This window comes from Peromyscus leucopus, chromosome 1 (assembly GCF_004664715.2).
Source record: "Peromyscus leucopus breed LL Stock chromosome 1, UCI_PerLeu_2.1, whole genome shotgun sequence".
In the NCBI taxonomy this organism is placed as follows: Eukaryota; Metazoa; Chordata; class Mammalia; order Rodentia; family Cricetidae; genus Peromyscus; species Peromyscus leucopus.
In genome coordinates, this window is record NC_051063.1 from 79264910 (window position 1) to 79290600 (window position 25691).

The 25691-nt window shown below is 50.1% G+C and overlaps 1 protein-coding gene across 4 annotated transcripts in view; it reads right to left on the reverse strand.

The window, feature by feature from the left end:
- Positions 1-21758, reverse strand: part of Il21r (interleukin 21 receptor) — a 31409-nt gene extending 9651 nt beyond the window's left edge. The window contains exons 1-4 of one of the 4 annotated variants that reach the window (XM_037210812.1): positions 21205-21758; positions 14573-14707; positions 4218-4373; positions 1932-1994 (exon numbers count right to left, since the gene is read on the reverse strand). In XM_037210812.1, the coding sequence (XP_037066707.1) occupies positions 1932-1980 (49 nt within the window). In that variant the 5' untranslated portion in view covers positions 1981-1994; positions 4218-4373; positions 14573-14707; positions 21205-21758. The remainder of the gene's footprint in view (positions 1-1931; positions 1995-4217; positions 4374-14572; positions 14708-21204) is intronic. The other 3 variants (XM_037210809.1, XM_037210805.1, XM_028867904.2) reach the window with 3 other exon arrangements.
- Positions 21759-25691: the final 3933 nt, after the last annotated feature.

Consider the following 25691-nt stretch of genomic DNA (forward strand, 5'->3'; position numbering starts at 1 on the left):
CTTGAACCCATGACTTTGTGCACTCTAGACAAATACTTACTACCCCTGAGCTATAGCCCTAGCTTGGGAGGGGACAAGCCACTGGGGCAGAAAGAGCAGAGCCCATGGACTGCTGAGAGGAGGCTGCCAAGGCCAGAGTGAGTGAACAAGCCAGGCAGCGCCCCACAACTGGATGGCAGCCACCCAGGCATCCCACAGAGGTTACTACAGTGTGCAGAATGCAGCTGCATCTCACTAGGTGACCACAGCCCCAGGATTAAAATTGCCTCCTTGCTATCCCTAAGCTGGCTACACAGATCCCCAGCCTCCATGACCACATTCGAGTGAGGAGGTCAAGCCTGAATCACATACGCTGCCACATAGAGCAGTCATTTGATACAGCAGCAAGCTGAGGCAGGGGGATTACAACTACATAGGGAAACCTTGTCTCAAAAACTCAAAAGTGAATGAATGAATGAGTGAATGAAGGAATGAACAGCAGCACAGCAGGTGCCTAGGGCCCTACTAAAATTAGGATGTATGTGTCCCCTCAAACGCTTAGGCCACAGCATGTGTGAGGAGGTGGAGTCTCCAGGGGTAGTGGAGTCCCCAGGCCACGCCCCTAAGGGGGTCTAATGATGTTATGGGTGGCTGGAGGAGCCAAACCCCTTTCTGCCCCCCATCCTGCCTCCTGCCATAAAAACAGGAGGCCCAGCACCACACTGGAAGCAGATGCTGAACTTCACCAGCCACAGAGCCTGCTGCATCATGGCCCTGAGCGCCGGACCCTGGGAGTGTGAAAGACACATGTTTGTCCATGTCTGTGGGTTTGTGAACATGCATGTGCACATGGGAGTCGAAGGCAGAGGTCTTCCTCGGTCTTTCTCAACCTTGTTTTTTTTTTTGGGGGGGGGTTATTTTTTGAGACAGGCTCTCCCATCCAACCTGGAGCTCACCAGTGGGGCTAAGCAGCCTGGCCAACATTCCCCTGGGATCTGCCTCCATCTCCCCAGTGCTGAGATACTAGATAGGCTCGGCTGCACCCAGTCCCTTCCGCGGATCCTGATGCTAGAATGGCAAGCACTCTGCAGACGCCATCGCCCTGCCCATCTATCTGCTCCTTATAGTTTTGTCTTAGTGCCATGGGACTGAGTCAGACCTAAGTCAGGCAGCCGGCCACCCCCAGGGTGGCCACAGGGTCTGCCTTCTCCCTGAACCTCTCTCTGTATCCTCCACTGATGGCACCATAGCCAGGCTCCACAGGAGGAGCCAGAGGGGACATTCTAGCCTCAGTGTGTGACAGGGGTCTGTTACCCCACCCCCACTCTTACCCCCTGTCCCCAGTGCAGGCACTACAGGGGTTTCCAGAGCAGGCAGAGTGTGGGCATTAGAAAGGGAAATCAAAAGCCGGGCCTGTTCCTGTGGGAGCTATTTAAAGTACTGGATATTTCGGTAAAACCCAGAGCAAATGTTGCTGAGTCGGCAGAAGGTCAAGTTCCCTTACCCTGGGTGGCCTGCACAGCCTCTCATCTCTGGGCTCTTGATGGGGAGAATGCCCTCCACAGCACTCTTGACCTGCAGCTCTGATGCCTTCCCTCGGGACTGCTAACAAAGTTCTGGCTCTTCTATCCCCACCTCCTTCTCCTCCAGCCTACTGAAGGTTCATGACCCCAGTGAGAGTCTTGCACAAAGAGGAATGGAGGTTAGACCAAGGGCAGGACTTCCTTCCCATGAGGGTGGAGAGCCTTTCTGTTTACTGAGCTCTTTGGTTCCCTGGGTTCTAATCAATCAAAGCATTCAGCTTTAGTAGACAGTAGACAGGGGCTGTAGATTGCGGGTCAGTGGCCTGCAGCCACGACCGGGAACCTACAACACCATGTGGGCCCCTGCTCAGTTTTGCGGGAGCCCATCACATGGGCCCATCGCCCCTGCAGCCATTGGTTGAGACTTACCTCCCTGGAGGATCAGCAGGAGCAAGGCAGCGGCCAGGCCCTGTGGCATGCTGTGTTCCAGACCTGCGAGAGAAGTGTGTGGAATGTGAAGTGAACCAGTGTGGCCATGCACTACTGAGCAACCTCCCCACCTAGGGTCTGTCCCTGCCACACCAAAGAACCACCAGTCCAAGGCTCACAACACTCCCCCACCCCACCACCCCCGCACTACTGAGCAACCTCCCCACCTAGGGTCTGTCCTTGCCACATCAACAAACCAGTCCAAGGCTCACCCCCCCCACCCCCCCACCCCACCCCCCGTTGAATACTAAAGATAGGGTTAGCCCACATCGGGGCTTCTTATTCCAATAGGAGGCCCAGCTAGCCTACAGGCAGCCAGCCACCCCCAGGGCGGCCACAGGGTCTGTACTCTCCCTGAACCTCTCTATCCTCCACTGATGGCAACAAAGCCAGGCCACCAAACAAAGCTGTCTGGAGCCCCTGACTGGCTGAGATGGACAAAGGCCCTTGCAGAACCAAGGAAGTGATGATACTGTGGGCAGAAAACCATAGCTAGCCAACACCCGGCTCCCCCTGCCCATTGCCTGTGGAACTGCTAGCCCAGGAGGACCACCTGCCCGGGCTCAAGAGCCCCATGCAGGCCAGTTCCTCCAGCATGGAGCTGGGACCAGGTCCTTGAGGGAAGATGGCCCATGCACGGATCAGGTCAGACCTATGGCTTTTCCCAGACACCACCCCTGACCCCACAATAACACAGTGCTTCATCTGGGGTTCCCTTAGATCCAGCAGCACTGACTGGCTTCCTGACCATCATCAAAGAAACAGTGTAAAGGACCAAGGTTCAGATGGCCAGCTGTGAGCACTAGGCCAGCCTCTTGCTGTCTCTGAGCCTCATAAAATGAAGCAGTGAAGGCCCACCCAGAGCTTTGTAACAATTCAACCAGGTGATGTGCACTCCGACACACCACAGAGCTGACTGAGCTAGAGCAGAGTCCGGAAGCTTCTAGAACAGAACCCTAAGAAGAACAGTGTGCCCAAGGGGCTTCCAAAATGCCTCACTCTCAAAATTACTTATTGTTTTTCTATAAATGGCCTTAAACATTTGACTCCAACCCCAGTCTAAAAATTACCGCTCATGGTCTCACACTTTTTCCACAAGGATATATTTCCCCCTCCTTTCCTTCCCTTCCCTCTCGAGACAGAGTCTTAACTATGTAACCCAGGCTGGGTCTTGATCCTGCAAACTTCCTGCTTCAGCCTTCAGCCTTCTAAGTGTTGTAATCATCGTCATTGTTCTAACATCAGTATCAGAATAGAAGATTCTGGAAAACATCAGTTCAACTTGTTGCCTTGAGTAACAGTGAGCTTGGGTGGCCCCCGCCCTCACAAGTCCTGTGGTATGGTTTGACTCTGTGCCCCCACAAACTCTGTGTGTTAGAACCTAACACCCAAATCACTCTTTAATGAGATGGAGGAAATTGGGGCTAACTGAGGTTGTGAGGGTGGGGCCCATCATGGCATTAGTGAGTTTTAAACAGAGCATGGACTGGAATGGAATTCAGTGATCAGCATTTGCCTAAACATATGGGAGTCTGGCCCCAGCGTTGAAAGAGAAAGGTGAGGGAGGACGGGCAGGGAGGACAGAAAGGAAAAGAGATCCACGCTGGCACAACTGTGCCTCCCCCTGTACAGCCCTGCACCATGCTGTGATGGTGCACGTTCCCTTGAGCTTCCCAGGCACCAGACTCGCTGCTGAACAAACTTCTCACTTCCCAGTCTCGGGTGTTTTGTTCCAGCATCAGACCAAACAAAGCCATGCTCATGTGACAGTCTGAAGAGGTGACCTCTGACCCCAGGAGGCTCCAAGTACGCTTTGCTCTACAGTGTCAAATCTATGACGCCAGCCCCAGCCCAGGAGAACTCTGTGTCACATCTCAGCCACAGGGCAAGTAGAAAAACTCTGCCCTTTGTCCAGAGCCTCTTCTCCCCCTCTTCATACCACAGCTCAGCACAAGCCACTGGTAGGCAGCAGCTGCTCTGTCTGCCTGGACCGGCAGCCCTTCTCACTGGTGGCCGACATGCTTCCTAAACTGCAGCCCCTCGTCGTGGTCCACTGCAGCCCCTCGGCATGGTCCACAGAGCAAGCCAAGTCAAGCCAACCACCCACTTGCCCATTCGCGCTGCCCCGTGACTAGATAGGGCAAGACACAAGCTCAGGGAAGCCCATGGCAGCCAGCCTGGCCTCCTCTCTAGAACTCTGGCTCTGATGCTTTTCTGGGCACCTACCAGAAACCTGCAGCCACCTCGGTGTCTCTTAGAGATGGACCTTGGTTGACAGTTTCAGGGCTTCAGCACGTCCCAACAAGAAGGTGTGGTGGAGAAGATCAGACAGGAGTGTGAGGCAAAGGGAGCTCTCATCACGGTGGCCCAGGAAACAGGGAGCTAGGCAGGAACCAGGTTGGGTATCACCTTCAAAGGCCAGTCCCCAGTGACAGACTTCCTTTATCCAGCCAGGCTCCATCCCCCCAACATAGAACAAGTATTTAAACACATGAGCCTGTTGGAGACACTTCAGATTCAAGCCACAGCAGGAGGGCTACATTAAGAATATGATCAGGTTGTATCTGATGTCCATCCATATCTGAACCTTCCATTTACATGAGCCCAAACACCCCTATCCTCCAACACTGTTAGTTATAATTCTGTTGCTTTTTCCAAAGAGGCCTGGCATTGCAGAGTGGAGGAGGGGCCCAGCATTGGCAGCCAGCTGATCTCTGACCCGTCTGTCTGCTGGCCTCAGTTGCCATCTCTGAAATGGGCACATTCTTTATCCCTGAACCTCACAGCTGAGAGCAGCCAGCTGTCAGGTGTGAAGACTGATTCATGGGCAGCTGTCTGAATGGCCCGTTGTTCTCATCTGCCCCCTGTTGCGGTGATAAACACTACCGCTGAGGGCAACTAGGGAATAAAGGGTTTGTTTCTTTTTACACACTCCAGCATTGAGAGAAGTCAGGGCAGGAACCTGGAGGCAGGAACTGATGCAGAAGCCATGGAGGGGTGCTGCTCACTGGCTTGCTCCCCTAGGGCTTCCTCAGCCTGCTTTCTTCTACAACCCAAGACCTAGGAATAGCACTACCCACAGTGGGCTGAGTCCTCCCACATCATCAACCAATAAATGCCCCACAGGCTGCCTACAGGCCAGTGTGATGGAGGCATTCTTCAAATAGGGGTTCCTTCTTCCCAAATGACTCTAGCTTGTGTCAAGTTGACGGACACTAACCAGCACAAATGCCCTCTCTCAAGTCCCCTGCCCCATTGCCTGGCTGCCGCTGCACCAGCCGAATCCTCTCCCTGAACCACAGCCCTCCCTATCCTTAACGTGACCCTTTTGTGGCCCATTTGCTCTATCCAGTTGGGCTGGAATGTTCTAGAACTTCTGCCATTCACTCATCACCTTTCCATGACACTGTTCTCTACTTCCTATCTTTACCTTGCTGGTCCCTGTTTTACTCCAATAAATTTGCATCGAAAGAAAACAGCACGTTATTACCACTGACAGTAAGCCAGGGTGAAGCCAAGAGGCAGTGGGCAGCATGCTGGGTGAGTGCACTGTGGAGCTGACACAGACTCAGTTCAAGCCCGGGCCGTGTGATCTCATGCAGGTGACTTAACTATTCTAAGCCCCAGGCCCTCATCTGTAAGTGCCGATGATTAAAGGTCCCATGCTCTCAGAACCCTTGGGAAATTAACCTGGTGCTTGTGAAACCCATGCAACAGCCAGTGGCAGGCTTAGGGTAGATGTTACATGTTTCTGTTTTAATTACATTAGTTGTGTGTGTGTATGTGTGTGTGTGTGTGTGTGTGTGTGTGTGTGTCTATATCTATGTCTCTGTGTGTGTCTGTGTATGAGCATGCACACACACGTACATGCCCGTGAGCATGCCAAAGCATACATATGGAAGTCAGAGAGGACAACCTGAAAGAGTTGATTCCCTCCATTACGTGGGTCCCAGGTATTGAACTCGGGTCGTCCAGCTAAGCACCTTTACCTGTTAAGCCATCTCATGGGCCTACATAAAACTTTCTTAAACAAACCACAACCAGCTCTCTGGAAAGCTAGCCCACCACCGTGAGAGGAAACAGCTGACAGAAGGAAAGCACAACCCAGCCACGCCACCTTCCCAACACTCCAGGAGCTGGGAGCACCTCTGCTTTTCTTTAAAAGTGAGGGGCAGGGTGTCAGAAATGTTGAAGAATAGCTAGCACCAAATGGGGGTGCTGGCTCTCTGAGGGCTCCTTTACACCCCTGCTCCGTGGTCTGAGGACATGCCAGGAGCCGCTGCACCAAGGGAACAGGGATCTTAGTGCTGAAGGTGTCCCCATGAGTCTCTCCTCACATTCTCCGCACCCAAGAGGTCTTCTCATCCCTCTGGCCTCTTTGTCCTGACTTCTCTCCTGGGATGCACATGAGGCTCACAAGAAAGTCAGGAGGTGTCCAAGAGCTTCTGCAGGGGACCTGAAATCTGCTACATCCAGGCTATGTGTCCTTGGGCAGGTACCTAGCTTCTCGGATTCTGTGTTCTCTGCTATCAGTGGAGGTCAAGGGCCTTTGCCGAAGTTGGTTGTGATTGCAAGTTGCATGGGAGACCTATCAGAGTGTTTTATCTACCAGGCCCCAACACTGGGGTGGGATGATGCAAACTAATAACTAACCACATTTCAGGAACTCAGAGGGAAGTAGAGAAGGTTGGGGTAGCAAATGAGACTGAAGGGAGGGCCACAGAGAACACAAGAGCCTAATCTCCCAGCAAGCAGACAAATGCAAATAAAACCACAAGGGTTTACCGCGGACACTTTATCAGATCGGCCAGGAGCTAAAGCTCATATGGCCCACTCAGAGTCTGATACACAGGGATTGCCATTCACAGCCAGGGAAGGTGACACCACCACCAGTCTGGAAATTATATATATATATATATGTATTTGGTGACCAAATGAACGCAGACGGCGGCTTCCCTAAGAGCCAGCCACGCCATGCCCATGCTCACCAGCATCCGAGAAGCTATCAGAAGCCTCGCCAGGTTTAATCGTGAGGAACTAGAAACAACCTAAGTCCTCATTAGCAGGGCATGGAGAAAACATGTGGGGCTTTGGTGGCCAAACACGGGAATGAATCACTTCCCATGGCCCACACCCACAGCAAAGCAGGTGACCACCGAGATGGAATGTGTACAGAAAAAGGAGAGCGTGAAGGATGATGCCACCTCTGTCCTTCTTCGAGCTACATGGAAACAATTCTATGAACTGTTTAAGTGGACAGAAAGGAACTGGGAGGGAAGACAAGCATCACTTTTTTTTTTTCTCTTTTTGAGACAGGCTCTCACTACACAGTCCTGGTGGGACTATAACTAACTATGTAGACCTGGCTGGCCTCAAACATGCAGAGTTCTGCCTGTGTCAGCCTCCTGGGTGGGAACGAAGGTGCATGCCACTGTGCCCAGCCTGAAACACTGCATTTTGAATAATGTGCAGAAAGAAGAAGCTGGGGAGGTGTTTCTAGGGTCTCCCATGGTTTGGGAAAGCCCAGCAACACTGTGTGACCTTTTCCTATGTCCAAACTATCTCACGGCAATTTAAGGACAAGCAATATAAGTGCAAGCAAATATTAGTTGTGTAAAATTCCATGTGCATGAGAGGACTTCCACTGTGGGGTGCTGGAGGGGCTGGTATCAGGCTGATGCCCCCACAGAGAGCCACTGGCAAGCCTGAGATGAAGTGGGGCAGCCAGGCGAGATGAAAAGTGACAGAAGGAACGAGCCCCGAGGCCCTACACTTCCCTCCTCAGTGACTTGGTAAATCACTGAAGATGAGCAGCCAGAAATCTGCCACAAAGCACCTGGAGATGGGCTGAGAGGCCACAGCAGTTTCCAGCAGTTTTACCAAGCTGAGGGAAGAATTGGGGCCAGGGCTGGTCAGTGCTCAGTCACCCAGCAAAGGCTGAGAAGCAGGAATCTGGAATAGCTCAGTCAGCTGTCCCAAGGAAAGCCTCAGCTTCATCCAAAGGCTCCACATCTTCATCCATGGTGCTCAGGGATCCGTCAAAGCGATAAGGCGAGCTGTGCACAGAGCTCATGACCAGTAAGCCAGAGCACGGGGCACCAGAACAGCATAGTAATTCAGAGTCTGGCACTGCTTTTACAATCACTACAGTTGCCCTGAGCTGGGTGGTGGTGGCACACACCTTTAATCCCAGTACTCAGAAGGCAGAAGCAGGCAGATCTCTGTGAGTTCAAGGCCAGCCTGGTCTACAAAGCAAGTTTCAGGACAGGCTCCAAAGCTACACAGAGAAACCCTGTCTCAGGAAAAAAAAAAAAAAAAAAGGTTCTTGGGGTCTGGTTTGGTGGCACCACCTTTAATCTCAGCAACAGGTGGATCTCTGTGAGTTTGAGGCCAGCCAAGGTAACACAATGAGACCCTTTTTCAGAAAAATAAATAAAAAAGAGTTCTTGGTGGGAGGGTGTAGCTCTGTTCTACAGCATGGTCTTGAAGTGTGAAGACCCTGATGATAGGAGGGGAGGAAAGGGAGAGAGAGAGAGAAGGAGCAGGAGGGGGAGAGAGAGAGGGAGGGAGAATTCTACTTGTTATATTTAGAAAGGAAATTTCGAAACTCCTTGAATTTATAAGCATGTAAGAAACGGATTTGACAACAGATTAGAAACATCAGAAGAGGATTTGTGAGCTGAAGGTTGCTCAGCTGGAAGCAGATGGAGGAAGAAATGTTTCAACACAGAGAAAATCGCAAAAGACACGCTTGCAGCATCCTCAGGAAGACTGGCCACCCATGCACACTCACTGTCCAAGAACCGGGAGTGCGGATTCTCATGCTCAACACTCCGACATCAAGTGGGGAATTCTTACTGATCCCTTTATGGTATTGATCCCACCTTCATTTTAAAACAACACACACCTTTCACAAGTAGAATTACTGTCGCGTGCATTAATTTATCCCTTTTCCTGAGGACCTTTACTTGGTTAGTTTTTGAAACAGAACTTGCTACGTAGCCAAGGATGACCTTAACTGTCAACCTGATCAGATCAATAAACACCAGAGAAAGTACACCTTTGGGGGCGCTGTGAGGCATTTCCAGAGGAGATGGGATCCTGAGGTTCTAAGCTACTGAGGGATCAGCCCCTGATGGGTTTATGATATGAAGCATTGTTGCAACATAATACGAAGTAAGAGGTGGGGTGGAGGAAGTCAGTGACTGGGGTTGTCTTAGGGGGTCTGTCTTGCCCTGGCCCCCTTCCTGTGTTCCCTGACTGTCCCTTTTCTCTGCTTCCTGGCCACAATGCCATGAACTACTCTGTTCCTTGGTACCTTCCTCATCATGATAGACTGATACCTCCGAACCTGTGAGCCCAAATAAAGCTTCCCCCATTAAATTGTTCTTGTCAGATGTCTCCTCACAGTAGTTAGAAAGGCAATGAACTCAGTAGTCAATAAAGAGAAGAAAGAGACTAAGCCAGAAGGAATAACAGAGCTACTGGTTAACGATTTTTCCACACTCACAAAAGACACTTAGCTATTGATTCAAAAAGAAGACAAATGCAAAGAAAAGTCCATCTGGGAACATCACAGAAATGCTTCCTCTCTTCCTCCCCTTCCATTTTCTCTTTTCAGACTGAGTACATGTAGCTCAGGCTGGCCTTAAGATCCTGTAGCTATGTAACTGTGGAAACCCCTAAACTTTTGATCTGTCAAAAGGTGGACCTCCCAAGGGCTAGGATTACAGCTGTGCACTATCACACTGGTGTATACTGGGCTGGGATCAAACCTAGTGCTTCATGCGTACTAAGCAAGCACTCTGCTCACTGGGCTACATCCTGAGCCCTAGAAAAACTATATTTAAAATTAAAGACAAAAATGGGCAATGGTGACGTATGCCTTTAATTTGGAGGCAGAGGCAGGCAGATTTCTGAGTTCGAGGCCAGCTTGGTCTACAGCACAAGTTCCAAGATAGCCAGGGCTATACAGAGAAACTATGTCTCAAAAAACAAACAATAATAATGATAATAATAATAATAAAGTTAAATTAAAGACAAAGATATACTGAAAGTACTGCAGAGAGAGAATCATTTATCTTCAAAGAGGACATATGTGACTGACAGCTGACTTCCACAGAAGTAATAGAAGACAGGAAACAATAGAAAAAAAACCTTAAAGGCTGAAAATTTTAAATGTAAACATATAATTTTAAATTATATACATATATATGTATATATATGTATTATGTATTATGTATGTATTTGTATCTAGCAAAAACTTACATACCTAGCAAAAATATCCTTTTGTGGGCTCTCAGATAAGCACCAAACTTATATAAAGGAGTGTAACAAACAAGATAATAGAAAACATAGTGATGTTTTTCAAAGATGGGAGGGCTTGGTATGTAGCTCAGGATAGCCCAGAACTCCTGAGCTCAGGTGATCCTTTTACATCAACTCCTGTGCAGCTGGGACTGCAGGCATACACCACCCTGTCTCTCTGAGAGCAACAACCATGTTCAAGAGTGGAACCTCTAAAAAGAAGAAAAAAGGGAACAAGAACAGATCGGACCCAAAAAACAAAAAGAGAAAAATAACAAGACAGTTGTTTTTACTGACTTAACCCCAAACACATCAGTACTTCTTAAATTCAACACTGGAATGTAAACCAATCATGACGTCAACAACTGAGGTTAAAAGGAAGTAAAATTTCACAAGTAAAATGTACAAATTCTAAACAAAATGCTAACGTTCAGATATAATGATACAAATTTAGTTAATACTTTTTCATGTCATTTATGTCAATATGGAAGGTAGGTTTGGCCATCTGCTTTATTCCATTTGCAGAAGAAGAAAGTAAAATTTTATCTGACTATTCAGTAGGTTCAGAAAACATATTTAATGAATTGAGATATCCATTCATGATTTTGAAAGCTTGTCAAAAAATAAAATCCCCTGATCTCATGAACAGAGGACTATTCTTTACTCTGATAAGGACACACACAGAAACAGTATGCACTGCTCTCAGTGTCCTTAATGACCAAGTTAGCATATTTTCTTTTTGTTTTGTTGAGTCAGAATCTTGCTATGTTCCTAAGAGGGACATAAGCTCCTTATCCTCCTGCCTCAGCCTCTTGAGTGCTGAGATTACAGAGTTGTGCCAACACGTCCAAATCAAATATTAAGCATGTACATCCTAAGGACAGGGAAAGACCCATGAATATCTATTGTGATAATGGTCCTATCCAACACAGCAAGGCAGCAACAACAAAAACCTCATGAAGATTAGAAAACCAAGTGCCTGCCAGGTGGTGGTGGCACACAACTTTAATCCCAGCACTCAGGAGGCAGAGGTAGGTAGAAATCTGTGAGTTTGAGGCTATCCTGGTCTACAGAGAGAGTTCCAGGACAGGCTACACAGAGAAACCCTGTGTAAAACAAACAAACAAACAAAAAACAAACCAAAATAAAGAAAGAAAGAGAGAAAGAAAGAAAATTAAGTGCCTGCAACAGTATAAAGACTGAGTACCTGGAAAAGTCCAAGACATGCCACAAACAAATAAAAATCATCTTAACATGATACAGGCATCTATGAAAGTCCACAGTAAAACAAACAAAATCCCAACTTCCTCTGACATCAGAAGCAAGGGAATGCTCACTCCTGCCACTTCTGTTCAGCTGGAAGTCTTAGCCAGAGCAATGAAGAAGGAAAGAGAAATCAAGGGCAATTAAGAAGAGAAAGGTACAAGTATCTCCGTTTGCAGATAACATGACCTTATACACAGAAAATACTAAGGATTCCACAATGAAAACGTTACATTGAATACAGGAATCCAACAAGGCTGAAGAATACAAAATCAAGACACAAATATTAGTTGCATTTTTCAATACACAAACAATACTCAAAAGGGAAATTAAGGGGCTGGAGAGATGGCTCAGTGGCTAAGAACATTTCCCGGAGGATCCTACATTCCCAGCCCCCGAATCAAGTGGCCCACAACCACCTGTAACTCCAGCTCCAGGGGATCCAATGCCTCAGGCACCTGCCCTCACATGTACATCTCCACATGCAGATACAGGCCTATACATAATTTAAAAAATTTTAAAAATTAAAGAAATTAGTAAAACAATTCAATTTATAATAGCATCAAAAACAATAAAATACTTTACTTGGAGAAATATAACACATTATTGAAAGAAATTAAGAAAGACAAAAATAAATAAAAAGATATCCCTTCATGGGATGAAAGGCAATATAGTTAGGATGTCAATATTTCTGAGAATAACTATAAAGTTAAACAAATTCTACCAAAACACTAATAGTTCTTTTTGTAGAAATAGAAAAATCCACCCTGAATTCATATGGAATCTTGAAGGGTCTTGAGTAGTCAAAGCAATCCACAGATGAGAAGCAAAGTTGGAGACTTTCTTGGTTTAAAAACGTATTTTAAAATTACAGTGATCAATAGGCTGGAGAGATAGCTCAGAGGTTAAGAGTACTGACTGCTCTTCCACAGGTCCTGGGTTCGGTTCCCGGCACCCAACGGCATTTCACAACCATCTGTAACTCTAGTCACGTGGGATCCTATGCCCTCTTCTGCACTCTATGGGCACTGCACTCACATGTACCTATATATATGCAGGCAAAACACCCATACACATAAAATAAAAATAAATAAATCTCTTAAAAATTTTAATTCACAATTATAATTGGTACTTGGATAAATACAGACATAGAGTACAATAGCAAAGGGTAGAGAGCCCCCAAACAAGCCAACATGAGGTGATCAAATGACCTTCTATGAGGTCACAAAACCACAGGGGTGAAAGGGCAGGACTTCAAGAATCTGCACACATGAATGTAATCCCAGCATTTTGGAGGTAGAGACAGGAGCATCGGGAGTCCCAAGTCATCCTAGGCTACACATAGGAAGTTTGAGGCCAGCCTGGGACGAACAAACATGAAAATAAAAGAGATGACCAGGAAAGTGGCACATCCACAGGTGTCGATGAAGTTGGTCTCTGTCTTACCACATACAGTAAAGACCTCAAGATGGTTGGAAACCCAAAACAACAAATGTCCCAGGATGAAACACAGGCCACCAGAGCAAACATAGACAAACCTCAAGCAGCTAGAGAGGAATGCTCCCCCCAAATCAGACATCAGGCAAGGACTTAGGACCCCAAATATAAAAAAGGGTGCTGCAACTCAGTAACAGCATCCCCAACAACTCTGTTAAAATGGATGAGGGCCGTTTCTCCAGAGGAGTTTACGATGGCCAGCAAGCACATGGAGGTCAACTCAATATCACTGATCACCAGGAAGTGAACATCAAAGCCCCAATAAGGCATGTCTTACACCAGACACAATGACCACTGTCTCAAAAGAAAATAAAATGACAAGTGTTGGTGAAGATGTGGAGAAATCACAACACTTCTGTACATTTGGTGGGGTTGTACAATGATGAAAAAAATTTTAATTAAAACTAGAAATAGAAGGTATATACCCAAAATAATTGAAAGTGACATTTCAGTAATGTGTTTTCACACTCCTGTTTACTGCCCCAATATCTACAATAAACAGCATGCACTTAAACAATCTTAGTCTATTCACAGACAAAATATGTTCTAAGCATACAATGGAATATTACTCAGCCTTCAAAAAGGAAGGAACTCCTGTCATGTGTTGCAATGTGGATGAAACTTAAGGACAAAACACTAAGAAGTGAAAGAAATAGTTACAGAAAGGCAAATGCTGCCTGGCTCCACTCCATCTCTGAGACAGGGAGCAGCCTGCAAAGGAGAGCTGGGGCACTGTTGTCTGGACGATCTAGAACTTCCGCCCAAGCAAGATGGAGGAGGGCTAGAGCTCCATTGGCACTGCCGCTCTAGAGCAGCGCCGTGCTGTCCACTTTAGACAGCGGCATGGAGGGGTGGCAGGCAGCTCATTCAGTAAAGTGCCTGCTGCCCAAGCATGGGGACTTGGTTTGAAGGCCCCACCCATGTAAAAGCTGAGTGAAGCAATGTGTAATCCCAGTGCTGGGGTGCCAAGACAGGAGGATCCCTGGAGCCCGCCTGCCAGCCAGTCTAGCTAAATCAGCGAGTTCCATGTTCATTGCCTCAGAATGAGAGCAACTGAATAAGAAACCAAGGGTGACCTCTGGTTTCCACAAGCACACACACACACACACTGAACCCCAAGTCTAGGACTCTGCTTGGTACCACACCTTATCGTTCCAGATTAACAAAGGCAGAAACCAAAAATATCATAAAAGCAAAGGCAAGCTAGGCAGACTCACACCTGTAACCCAACCTTGAGGAGTCTGAAGCAGGATGCCATATTTCAGGTCACCTGCCTCTGCCTCCTGAATGCTGGGCTTAAAGGTGTGTGCCACTGCCACCACCCAGTTTAAAGTCGGTTTTCATATACAAAGGTGAAATGTGAAGTTTTAAAATAACGTTATTTCAGGGATGGCTTAACAGGTAAAGGTGTTTGCTGCCAAGCCAGACAGTCTGAGTTTGATCCTTGAGTTTGATCCTGGCTAGTTTGGGTTTTTGGTTGTTGTCTTTGTCAACTTGACACTAGCTAGTTTTACCTGGTTCGAGTCTCAATTAAGAAAATGCTTCCATTCAGATTGCCTGTTGGCGAGTCTGTAGGGCATTTCTTGATTGATGGTCGATGTGGGTAGGCCGTGTCCACAGTGAGGCCTCACTCCTAGGACAAGGGGGTCCTGGATGATATGAGGAAACAGACTGAGCAAGCTGGGAGGAGCAAGCCAGTAAGCAGCATTCTTTCATGGCTTCTGCCTGAGTTCCTGCCCTGCTCCCCTCATTTGGGGAGTGTGACCTGAGAAGTATAAGCTGAAATAAACCCTATCCTCCCCAAGTTGCTCTTGGTCATGGTGTTCTAGCCCAGCAATAGAAACTCCAAGTGAGGCAGAGATTGGAGCCGGGTTCCAGGGTAGTACCATGATGGGACTGACCATATTTTTGGGGAGGATTGTGGAAAGACTGGAACTTTGGGCTGGAAAAGTCACTGAGTGCCCACAGCTAATGAATGAGTTGTGGGAACTCAGAAGATAATTCTGAGAGCAGTGCAGACAATGGAGGCCTGTGGAAGCCTCTGCTGGGGCCTTTTGATATTATGAATTAAGAGGCTGTGGCTCTGGTCAGCTGGGGTTGAAGCACTGGCTGTGATTATGAAGATACCAGCATCCTTGAGGTGAAACCTTCTAGGAGAGTCAGCACACAGAAGCTGTGTTCCAGAGGCACCCAAGGCTGAACCTCATGCTGCCAGTCAAACCTGGTAATGTGTAAGCGTTCTCCAGCTGATACTGGATTTGAACGCATGAAGGGGTCGCAGAGAGAATGAGGCTTGGCACTGTGTGGCGGGATCAGAGTCCCTAAGGGGAGCTCAGAAGAGACTATCAGTGAAAATGCAGACCAGCTGCAGGAAAGAACCTCTGGGCAGGACCGTGGGATGACCGGCAAGGGTGGCAGCAGCTGGCAGATGGAGCAAGCCAGTGAGCAGCGCTCCTCCATGGCCTCTGCTTCAGTTCCTGCCTCCCGGTTCCTGCCTCCAGGGTCCTGCCTTGAGTTCTTGCCCGTGACTTCCCTGGATGATGAACTACAGGCTGTAAGATAACATAAACCCCTTCCCCCAAAAGTTGCTTTTGTTTCATCCCAGCTAGAAACCCTTCTTGTGGGAACTCATTCCGTTCAACCATGCTTTCAGTTTTTAAATGTGTAGCCCAGGCTGGCCTGGAACTCATGATCCTCCTGCCTCTACCTCCTTCAGCAAATCCTACTGGCATCTGCCACCACAACCAGCTGGCACCCAACGTGGTATAATGAATCCCCACAACAAACCCTAACTAAGACAGACCCACAAGGCAGAAGAAGAGAATAGACTCTTGAAAGGTGCCTTTGGTCCTCCGTGCACGCCCTGTCACACTCCCCTCAAATAAATAAGTAAAATGTAATTAAAAAAAAAATCTCAAAATGGCGTAACTTACATTAACAACAAAAAAGCAGTCACCCAGGAACGGCTCAAAAGATGCCAGAATTGCTAAGATGGACGAGAGGAAAGAGGACTAAGGGGCTGAACAGACTGTGCTCACCTAGCAAGAGGTTTCAAAGAAGTCTCAGCATGCACACCATCTCCAGCAGGGTTCCCTGGGGAAACTGATAAGATTAGCCCAACACTAGTGGAACCATTTAAAGAAGGTTGAGGCTTATGGAGTGAAGAACACATGGAGTCGCTGCAAGGAAACCAAACTGCCCAATGGCACAAATAAACTATCTTGTGACCGCTGGACTGTCAACAAAACTGCCATTGCATTTGGGTGGAGGGAGCCTGGCATTTAAAATGATGGCAGACCCTGTCTCAACAAACGAGGTGGCGAGTGATGGAGGAAGACCCTCAACAATGACCTCCAGACGTGCGTGCACTGCTCAGCTCACCTGATACACAAAACAGAAGAACATGCAGTCAGTCCTTGTCATGGTTTCTCTGCATTCTTGGGGTCTACACTGAGTGGAGGCGTGAGTTGATGTGGCTGTCTTGAAAACTTGCCACATGGGTCCCAGCACCTCCTCTTCAAGGTGCTATGCCAAGGAGCAATGTCCCCATGTGGACCTAACCAGACCTGTGCATCCACAGCATGCATCCCACGTCCCACGAACTGGAAGACCCTGAGTCCTTGCTTCCCTGCCCTGCTCCCACGAATGATCAAGGAACGGAATCTACTCGATCCGTCCAGACTGTAGTTAGCTCACTATAGACCAGGTGGGAGTAACAGGGTTGAAAGTGAAAGGTGAAAATATTCTGAAAGTAAAATGTCCTATTCCCTACCCTGACAGAGAAGAAATGAAGCGGCCATAGAGGGACTCCCCAGAAGAGCCATACACAAGAGCCAGCAGGTCACCAGAAGGAGAAGTGTGTCTGTTCAGGGACTTCCCAAGGGGGAACCAGATGGAGGCCTCTGGTCCTCCGGGCATGGACTGTCCTACCTGCCTGCTGCTCTTCTTTGGCCCTGACCTCTGGCTGTATCCTCCAACTCACTCTCTCTCTGCATCGTTTCACAGTCTCACCTAGACCTGCAGAGAAAAACCTAGCGCCCACCCCTCTCCGCCCCTCCACCGCTTCCTCTGGGCTCCAAGCACACCAGACTGCCAGGACCTGTCACTCACAGGTCCCCTTCGCCTAGCTCCCACCCTTCACACCTGGTCTTTCAGTCACTGGAACTTTCTGTGTTCCCTAGCTGACTGTCAGCCTCCTACTGGGTCTTCAAATATCATGGCTGGCTTCTTTGATCTCTCCAAAGAGGGTGAGTCACTTCTTCCTCTGGGTTCTGACCCTCCACCACAGCCCATAGCCCCAGATGTTTCCATTCACCTTCTAAGCAACAGCCCAGCAGGAACCACATGGGCTCGGTTCCTGCGGAGCCCCCTGTGGCTAAGCACAGCCTCACAGAAAGCAGGTGCACACACAGGTTGCATAAATGACTGAATGACAGGGATCCCTTTCTTTGGTTTGGAGTCATGCAGCCTATGCACTCCAGTGGGAAAATGACTCTCTGGTTCCTGTTTCTTAAATTCAGTGAGCGGACACTGAAGGTCACTGCATTTCTGTAGTATGGGAACATCAGTGACCCAGTATCCCCTGTCTCGGGACCTTTGCACATGCAATTGCTCGGCTCAGACTCCCTCGCCCAGCTTCTTTGCAGTCTCATCCTCAGATTTCAACTTCAGTGTCACCCTCCAGAACGACTGCCTGCTTCATCTGAAGTGGGTCCGCTCTGGCCCTCTTCCTAGATGTCAGAATATCAGGATAGTGATGGTCTCTGTCTTGTCTTTATGACCCATCATTGTTTGGGCACACCAGGTCCCACAGGTGGATAAATCACCAGATTTCTTCACCACAACATCCCCAGCATTGATAATGAGTGAACGGATGAATGAGGTTCATGGGATGGAACAGCCACTGAGCAGTCCCTGGAGACTCAGTTTTCCCATCAGCTTTGTCTCTGTCCCCAGGAGGCACCCTCCCCCACCCCGGGCAGCCATCCTGGCTCGCAGAGTCTGATAGAGAAGACTGTCCTCAGATTAGTGACATGACCACCGGGCACCACAGGTTCTCAGCTCCGTAGAGTTTGCAAGTGGATGAGTGAGACCAGCTGGCCGGGACCAGAAGAGAGGTCTAACTCTCTCAGGTCACCTTTTGTCTGAGCTCAGCTCTGCACATCGGTAGACCAGGCTCAGCGGCTGGGCTTCAGCAAGAGGCAAGGAAGTAGATGCTGGCACGCTGCAGCTGTGTGCTTCCTGGTGCCTGTTTTTCCCACTGTGGCAGGTTGGGCTGCAGCTGAGAACATCAGGCCCATGGCTTAGTGGGTGGCAGCTGAACATGAGGAAGGACCTGCTCCGGCGGCGGCTGTGTATATACAGTCTCCGTGGGCCAGGACCTCCTCCGGCCTGGACAACCTGTGCAAACCCGAGCATTCTTGTAGCCTTGCTCAGGTGTGCAGCCACTCTCTGCAGCTCACAGACAAGGGCTGGCTGGTTCGAAGCATGGCCGCTTGGCGCTCCAGCAGAGAACTGGGCCAAGACAGCATCTGCCCATTCCGTTCTCAGCAGCCCACCCTGGCCTGACTGAGGGAGGCGGCCTGACTGAGGCATGAGCTTTAAATCAGCACTGGAGGGAATTGGGGTGGGGTGGGACTCCAGTCTTGGTCCTCACACCAAACTTACTTAGCAGATCAAGGAACAGAGTCCCAGAGAGGCCCAGAGCCACATCTGTGGTCACCCAGTGAAGAAGGCTGAGGCTTGAGGGGGGAGCCAGGCGGTGCATTTGCCCCTCCTCCTGGGACAGTTCTAGTGTTTTGACCCTCCCTGGGGACCACAGGGACAGCAGGCTGAGGCCCTGGTACAGATGTTCTTCAGGGGCCCCGGCCAGGGAATATTCTCAGGTTGTTTCAGAAGTTCCAAGTTTACTCAGCGCTCCTGTTTGAATCGTCATTGAAAAGTCCCTTCGTCCTGGGCCAGAGTGGTGGGGGAGGAGGGGCTGACACCTGCAAGCTGCAGGCTGTGGGTGGGGCCTCTCCCAGCTCCCCCCACTTCGTGTTTTGGGGGCCCTGGACCAGCAGTTGAAGAAAAGGCTGCCAGGGTGAGAATACCTTCCTTGAGGAAGCTTTTGTCTCATTTTCACGGGACAAAGTCCCTCCAAGTGGCTCCCTGGGTGGCCCTTGAAAACCCCCTTTCCTCTCTGAGTCTCGGTTTTCTCATTTGCAAGTGCTGAAGCACCACCAGCACCATGTGGTACAGCAGGTGGCACACGCCTGTAATGCCAGCCCTCAGGAGGCTGAGGCGGGAGAATCACAATTTTGAACCAGACTAGGATGCATGGAGAAAGAACCTTCCCTTGTGAGTCAGCGCCAACAAAGCGGACACCTAGTACTTAAAGAAAACCAGCTGCTGTCCCTGGCTGACCATCTGTGAGTCCCGCAGGCCTCCCCATCTTGAGGGCACTGACTGGCTATGGCTACACCCCCTGCGCATGCACAGAGCCTGGCTTGGGGAGAAAGCCTATCTGGTGCTGCTTGGCCCTGGTACAGTAAGGAAATCACTCCTCCAAGCATGTAGCACGCCTGCCTCTCTTTCGTCTTTCCACACTGTTCTTACCAGCAGCCCCTACCTTCCAGTGCTGGAAGCCTCCCATGGTGCCAACTCTCACCTCCCTCTCTCAGGCCAAAGAAGCCTGAAGTGGCCTCTAGAGGTGGGAACGTTTGAAGCCTTGGGTGAGGGCCCAATCTCCCCTCCCTGTCAGGCAGGGGTTCTCTCGTTCTCTCTGTGAGGTCCAGTGAGGACTAGACAGCGTCTCTAGGGCAGGGCTACTGCAGAGAACACCCCACTGTGGGGATCACATGGCCAGGTGCCCTCTGAGGAAGTAGTGATCCAGTTCGTGAGTCTTCCCATGGGGTGGGACCCTGTCATACAGGCTGGGTTCCAATTTCTGTTCTGACTCTCCGCATCATTCTTAACCCAAGGACAGGTGTGTGTCCCCAGGAACCCAGCATTGTCATCTATGCACTGGGCTGCATGGACTCTGAGGCTTCTGGGAAGTCTCCAAGTGCCTACAGTTCTGTGGATAGGGCTGTTCTAGCCTTTCTGTCCTCTCCGCAGCTCCTAGCATCTAGCTCTCCTCCTCCACAGGTCACGGTACCTGGGGTTGGGAGCGCCTGAAGTCACAGTCTTGACATCTGATGTCCTAGAGTTCTCATAAACTGCCTCACAGAGATATAGAGCCACCTCATTCCCCATTTTACAGATGGGGAAAACAAGGACCCAGGAGGCTGGAAGAAGCAGAGAGACTTGCCCAGGTTCTCCAAAAGGCGACCATGTGCTCTAACACCCAGGCTGCCTCAGAGAGCACAGACATTCTCTTAGGAGCTGTGTGTGACACTCTAATGCCCCTGGGACCTGCTGGGGTCCCTTTGGCAAGTCCTAAGTACAGACATTAACTCTTATGGCTTCTCCACCCAAACCCTCTGCCTTCTCCTTTTCTATCCTTCCAGGCTAGGCCTCCAACAACCTCCGGACCCCCTTCTCCTCCCCATGTAAGAAGTGTTGCCTCTTATCATCTGACACATGCCCTGGATTTGGATGGCACCACCTGGTTGGACTGCCCATCTTGCCATATCCTGGCGAGTCCCGTGCGGAAAGTCATACTTCCCTGTGGCTCTAGGTTTCCTTATCTGTGAAGTAGGCACCCCACCTGCCTGGAAGGATTAGATGGAGTTTAAGTAATAAAGCACAGTGGTTGGTCATCTCTGATGCCCTCCACTGGCCCCCTGGAAGCTTCCCAGTGCCCCTGCCTACTCCCCAGAGCTGCCTGGCAGACTGTCTACCATGCAGATCTCACTGTCCTCTCCCTATCACTTCTTGGAGGCAGTTAGTTTGCTCAGGCAAGGGATCATACCAGCCATGCCCCTGCTTCTACAACCCTCCACCATCCTGCAAGTACACACTCAGGCCCCCAGACATTCTAAGCCAACTGAACAAGGGACCTCAGTCTTGGCTCTGCTCAGTCTAACTGCAGAGCCTTCTGTGCCTCTGTGTCCCCAGCTGTGACACAGGCACAGGACAGCTCAGAGTCCCAGCACGGTGCTGCTACGTAAAAGGCAGAGAAAGACCACGGGCTCAGAGAGAGCCAGGGCTAGAGTCTACTTACCTGCTTCTTCCAAGTCCTTCTCAGAAAGCCATTCCTCAGGCTGGGGCAATCGGGTGGCCTCCTGGGTCTGGGACTCACAGTGGAACTCAGGGTGTGATGGTGGGAGGTGTGGGTTCCAGAAGGTAGGCAGGGGGCCAGTCGGGTGCAAGTCCAGAATCTGAGGGAGTCACCTCTGAGACAGTCCTGGGGCTGAGGGCCAGCCGGGCAGTTAGGCAGGGCTTACATAGAGAGAGTCAGCAGAGCTGGGACAGCCAGATAGAGCCTGGGCATGGCTGGGGCTGGGCTGGGGGTGGGACCAGTTGGCCGCCCCAGGGATGGACAGACCTGTGGTCAGACAGGCCAGCGGCTGTCAGGCACACCACAGAAGTGGGCAGACAGCTGCAGTCGCCTGAAGCACAGGGCCACCAGCAGAGGCTGTGCTGTCTGTCTGAGGCCAGGCAAGGGGTGGGGATCAAGAGGATGTGGTGAGCAGTGCCCGCCCAGCCCAGCCAAGTCCTCCAGAAGGGGCGAGAAAAACGAAGACGCCTGCAGGCAGGCGCCCACGGCTTCCCAAAGGTTACTCTTTAGCAAGACGCTTGGGGCCGAGGGGGTGACATCTTACAGACAGATGACGCCATCCCACAGGCCCCACAGTCGTGTTCCATGAGGCAGGCAGTGAAGTGGGACTTGCCACTTCTCACGGATGTAGAAGTTGACCACAGGTGTGAGAAGGTAATACATCCCACCTGACGCCCTTGGCGTCCACATTGAACTCCTCAGCTCAGACGGGAGAGATGGAGGGCGGACACCCACTCTATGACCTCTGTCCTGCAGGTGGATAAGTGGTCCGTTTTTTCTGTCCCTTGCCTGCCCCAGGGTTCTGACCTCAGCATGACCCAGACTTTCTACACTGCCCCCTTGCCTCAGCTCTGTGGAAAGGAGGACTCTCCCTGCTGCCCTGGAGGAGAGAGACCTGAGGCGCCTCCTGAGAGCCTTGCTGTGCCCATTTGTCTGTCAAGTGTGGACACCTAGCCAGGAGGGCAGGGCAGCCATACACATAGGAATTCAAGAAAGACATTTTCCTTTCTTTTTCTTTCTTGTCTTTAACTTCCTTTTTCTTTCTTTCTTTCTTTCTTTCTTCCTTCCTTCCTTCCTTCCTTCCTTCCTTTCTTCCTTCCTTCCTTCCTTCCTCCTTCCTTCCTTCCTTCCTTCCTTCCTTCCTTCCTTCCTTCCTTCCTTCCTTCCTTTCTTTTTCTAGGAAAAAAGACTTCACTATTGAAAGTTCACTTTAGTGGGGTTTCCATGTTTTTCTGACCCTGCTGAGTTACCTACCATTCCTGCCTCAGCCTCTTCCCTTATCAGTCCCAGGGTGTCTCCCGTCACTTTACAGCAGCCTTTGGGGTCCTCTAAGTCTTGCCTCTGAATCCTCTCATCTCCTCAGAGCTCACAAGCTGGGTTATGAGATGACATCCACCCTGGGCAGATTGACACTCTGGTCCTTATTCAGTCCCCACACCTGCACCCATAGGAGGCCAGGGGTTAGTCAGCCTCTGAAGGGCAATGACTTGGGCAACACTCCACTGATAAAAGGGTGTTGATCTGAACCCCAGGCCCTGCCTGTGGTCACTCTCGAGGCAGCTCCCAAGTTCTCACCCAGCCGCAGCACCTATCCCCTCAAGATACTCACACAGGCGTGGGACGCAAGGTTTGTCTGTTTCAAAACAATTTCAGCATAACATGCACAATGAGCATTCATCCATGTTCAGCAAGGAGAGGGCCCGTCCCATGAGTTCCTTCGGTGATCAAATCTCTCACTTTGCGCTTCTGGAGATGGCATGTCTTCAGTCCCTTTCCTGTCCTGAGCCCCCTAGTCTCCAGCAGGGGCTCTTTATTTTCCAGCTGGGAACCCAAAGGAGAGAATTTCCCTTTCTGGTCCTTAGGGCCCTCTGCCCTGGGAGAGAGAGCACGGGCTGAGTGGAATCCACAGATGCTCTTGGCAATCAGAAAAGCATGGGGACACTGAGCTCACCCATCCCTGGACTACAATGAATCTGGCGTGTGGATAGCAGCCCTCTCTGACAGGTGGAGTAGGAAAGAAATTCTTCAGACTCTTCTTGTCTTGAAGCAAGAGAGAAGTCCAGGAGAAGAGGGGTGATGAGTGGACATTTGGAATCCAGAAGACTGATGTCAGGCAGCCCCTACCCAGCAGCCCCTACCTAGCAGCCCCTACCCAGCAGCCCCATAGAGAGAGCCAAACAGAGCCACCACCTCCTCACAGACCATGGGAGGTAGTCAGGCCTGCTCCCATTTCACAGATGAAGAGACTGCAGCTCAAGAGTGTTTTTGTTTTTTGTTTTTTGTTTTTTTTACTCTTTACTCTTTGGGGACCCGTTACTCAGCTCCCAAATAATCACATGGAGACTTATTCTTACTTATGAATGCCCGGCCTTAGTTTGGCTTGTTTCTTGCCAGCTTTTCTTAACTTAAATGATCCCATCTACGTTTTGCCTCTGGGCTTTTACCTTTCTCTATTCTCTATACCTTTCTTTCCTTCTTACTCCACAGCTTGCTGTGTAGCTGGGTGGCTGCCCCTGATGTCCTCTTTCCTTCTCCTGGTTATTCTCTCTGCCTGCCAGCCCCACCTATCCTTTCTCCTGCCTCGCTATTGGCCATTCAGCTCTTTATTAGACCATCAGGTGTTTTAGACAGGCAAAGTAACACAGCTTCACAGAGTTAAACAAATGCACCATAAAAGAATGCATCACATCTTTGCATCATTAAACAAATATTCCACAGCATAAAGGAATGTAACACATCTTTAATATTCCACAACACAGGAGAGGAAACCAGCCTCCAGTCTTTGAGGCACTGGAGCAGGTATTTGAACCTAGCTCATCTGAACTTAAAAGGAGTACAGCCAGACAGGGGTTTGTAGGAGGGGTAGGGGGTGCCTTGAGCTGTCTCCATGGCCCCACTGGCTCAGATGCACACACCAACACCTTCATGCTGACCAGTGTTTGCAAAAGGATGGGCAGCAGCCCACACTACTGACAGGTTAAGAGAAAGCATCCCTCTTTTGGTGTCTCTCTTGGTCTTTCCTTCCTATAGCTGTGTGCAAGGAACTTCCTGCAGGTGCCCCATGGCTGGTGTCGGCTCTAGGCTTCCCTGAGACCTGGACCTCACATCTGGGGAGAGAAGTCTCTTGGGGAGCTAGCTTTTCTTTCTCCCTTTTCTGGTTTTCTTTCTTTTTCTCCTCTCTTCATCTTCACAGTGGATCTTCCAAGGTCTTAGCCTGGAGTCTGGGAGTGCTCTAAGGCTGGATAGTAGGGGAGTTACTGTCTGCAGAGTTCCTGGTGGAGTCTGGGAGCACACAAAGGCTGGATAGTAGGAGAGTTACTGTCTGCAGAGTTCCTGGTGGAGTCTGGGAGCACTCTAAGGCTGGATAGTAGGGGAGTTACTGTCTGCAGAGTTCCTGGTGGAGTCTGGGAGCACTCTAAGGCTGGATAGTAGGAGAGTTACTGTCTGCAGAGCTCCTGATGTCGGGGAGTAAACTGTGCAGTCTCACGTTGTCAGGCTCGCTCTCCCCACCCCCACGAAGAGGGCTAAATACTGAAGATGGCTGTGAATTTTCGCTTTCCCTGTGTTACAGGTGAGTCAAGGAACCCGGGGATTGGCAGAGCTACGATTTGATACTCCACGGCCACCCTCCATCCAACCCACTGAACTGCTTCTGAGTGTGGGCAGGAGGTGGCTCAGCACTCCAGCCCTCTCCACCCCCTGCCAACCCAGCCAGCCCACTCTTCCTTCCCTCCATCCTTTCTTATCAAGCGGACTCTTGGGTATGTCCTGAGGAAATTCCACAGAAAGGTGCACAAATAACAGCCCTTGGGGAGGCAGACAGACTGGCTGCGTGAGGGCATGATGTGAGGCAGGATGCGCAAGTGTAGAGATGGGAAAGAAGAGAAAGGAGGATTACAGGACCACATAGGACACTCATCTCTAGGGTCCTTGCAGGTGGAGCTGGCAAGGCAGACTTGGTTCAGATGGAAGTGAGAATTCCTGTAGAGTTTGCAGAGGAGCAACTTGATCCAATTCACATCCATGAAAGAGCGGCCCAGGGTGGTGATCTCAGCGCTCAGGACACCGACACAGGAGGACAGCAGGTTCGAGACCAGCCTAGCTGCATGCTAAGATACTGACTCAAGGCAGAGGGCGGGGCAGAGCTCCAGGCATGACCTGGGTGGGTGGGGGATACTGTCAAGGCTACTTAGTCCCCTGGTGCTTAAGTGATGGTCGAGGGCTGGCCATGTCCAGTGGGTGAATGAGCATTGACCTCTGGAGTAGAACTGTGCTCAGGGAGGGTCCCTCTGACTGTGTAAAAGTCATCAAAGTGTAACTGTTAGCCCTGGAGGGATCTCTGAGGCTCTCACACACCTCCCTGGCACTCCAACTAGCAGAGCCGGCCAAGGGGAGAAAAGTGTCACGCTGCTCTTCTGCCCAGGGGTCTT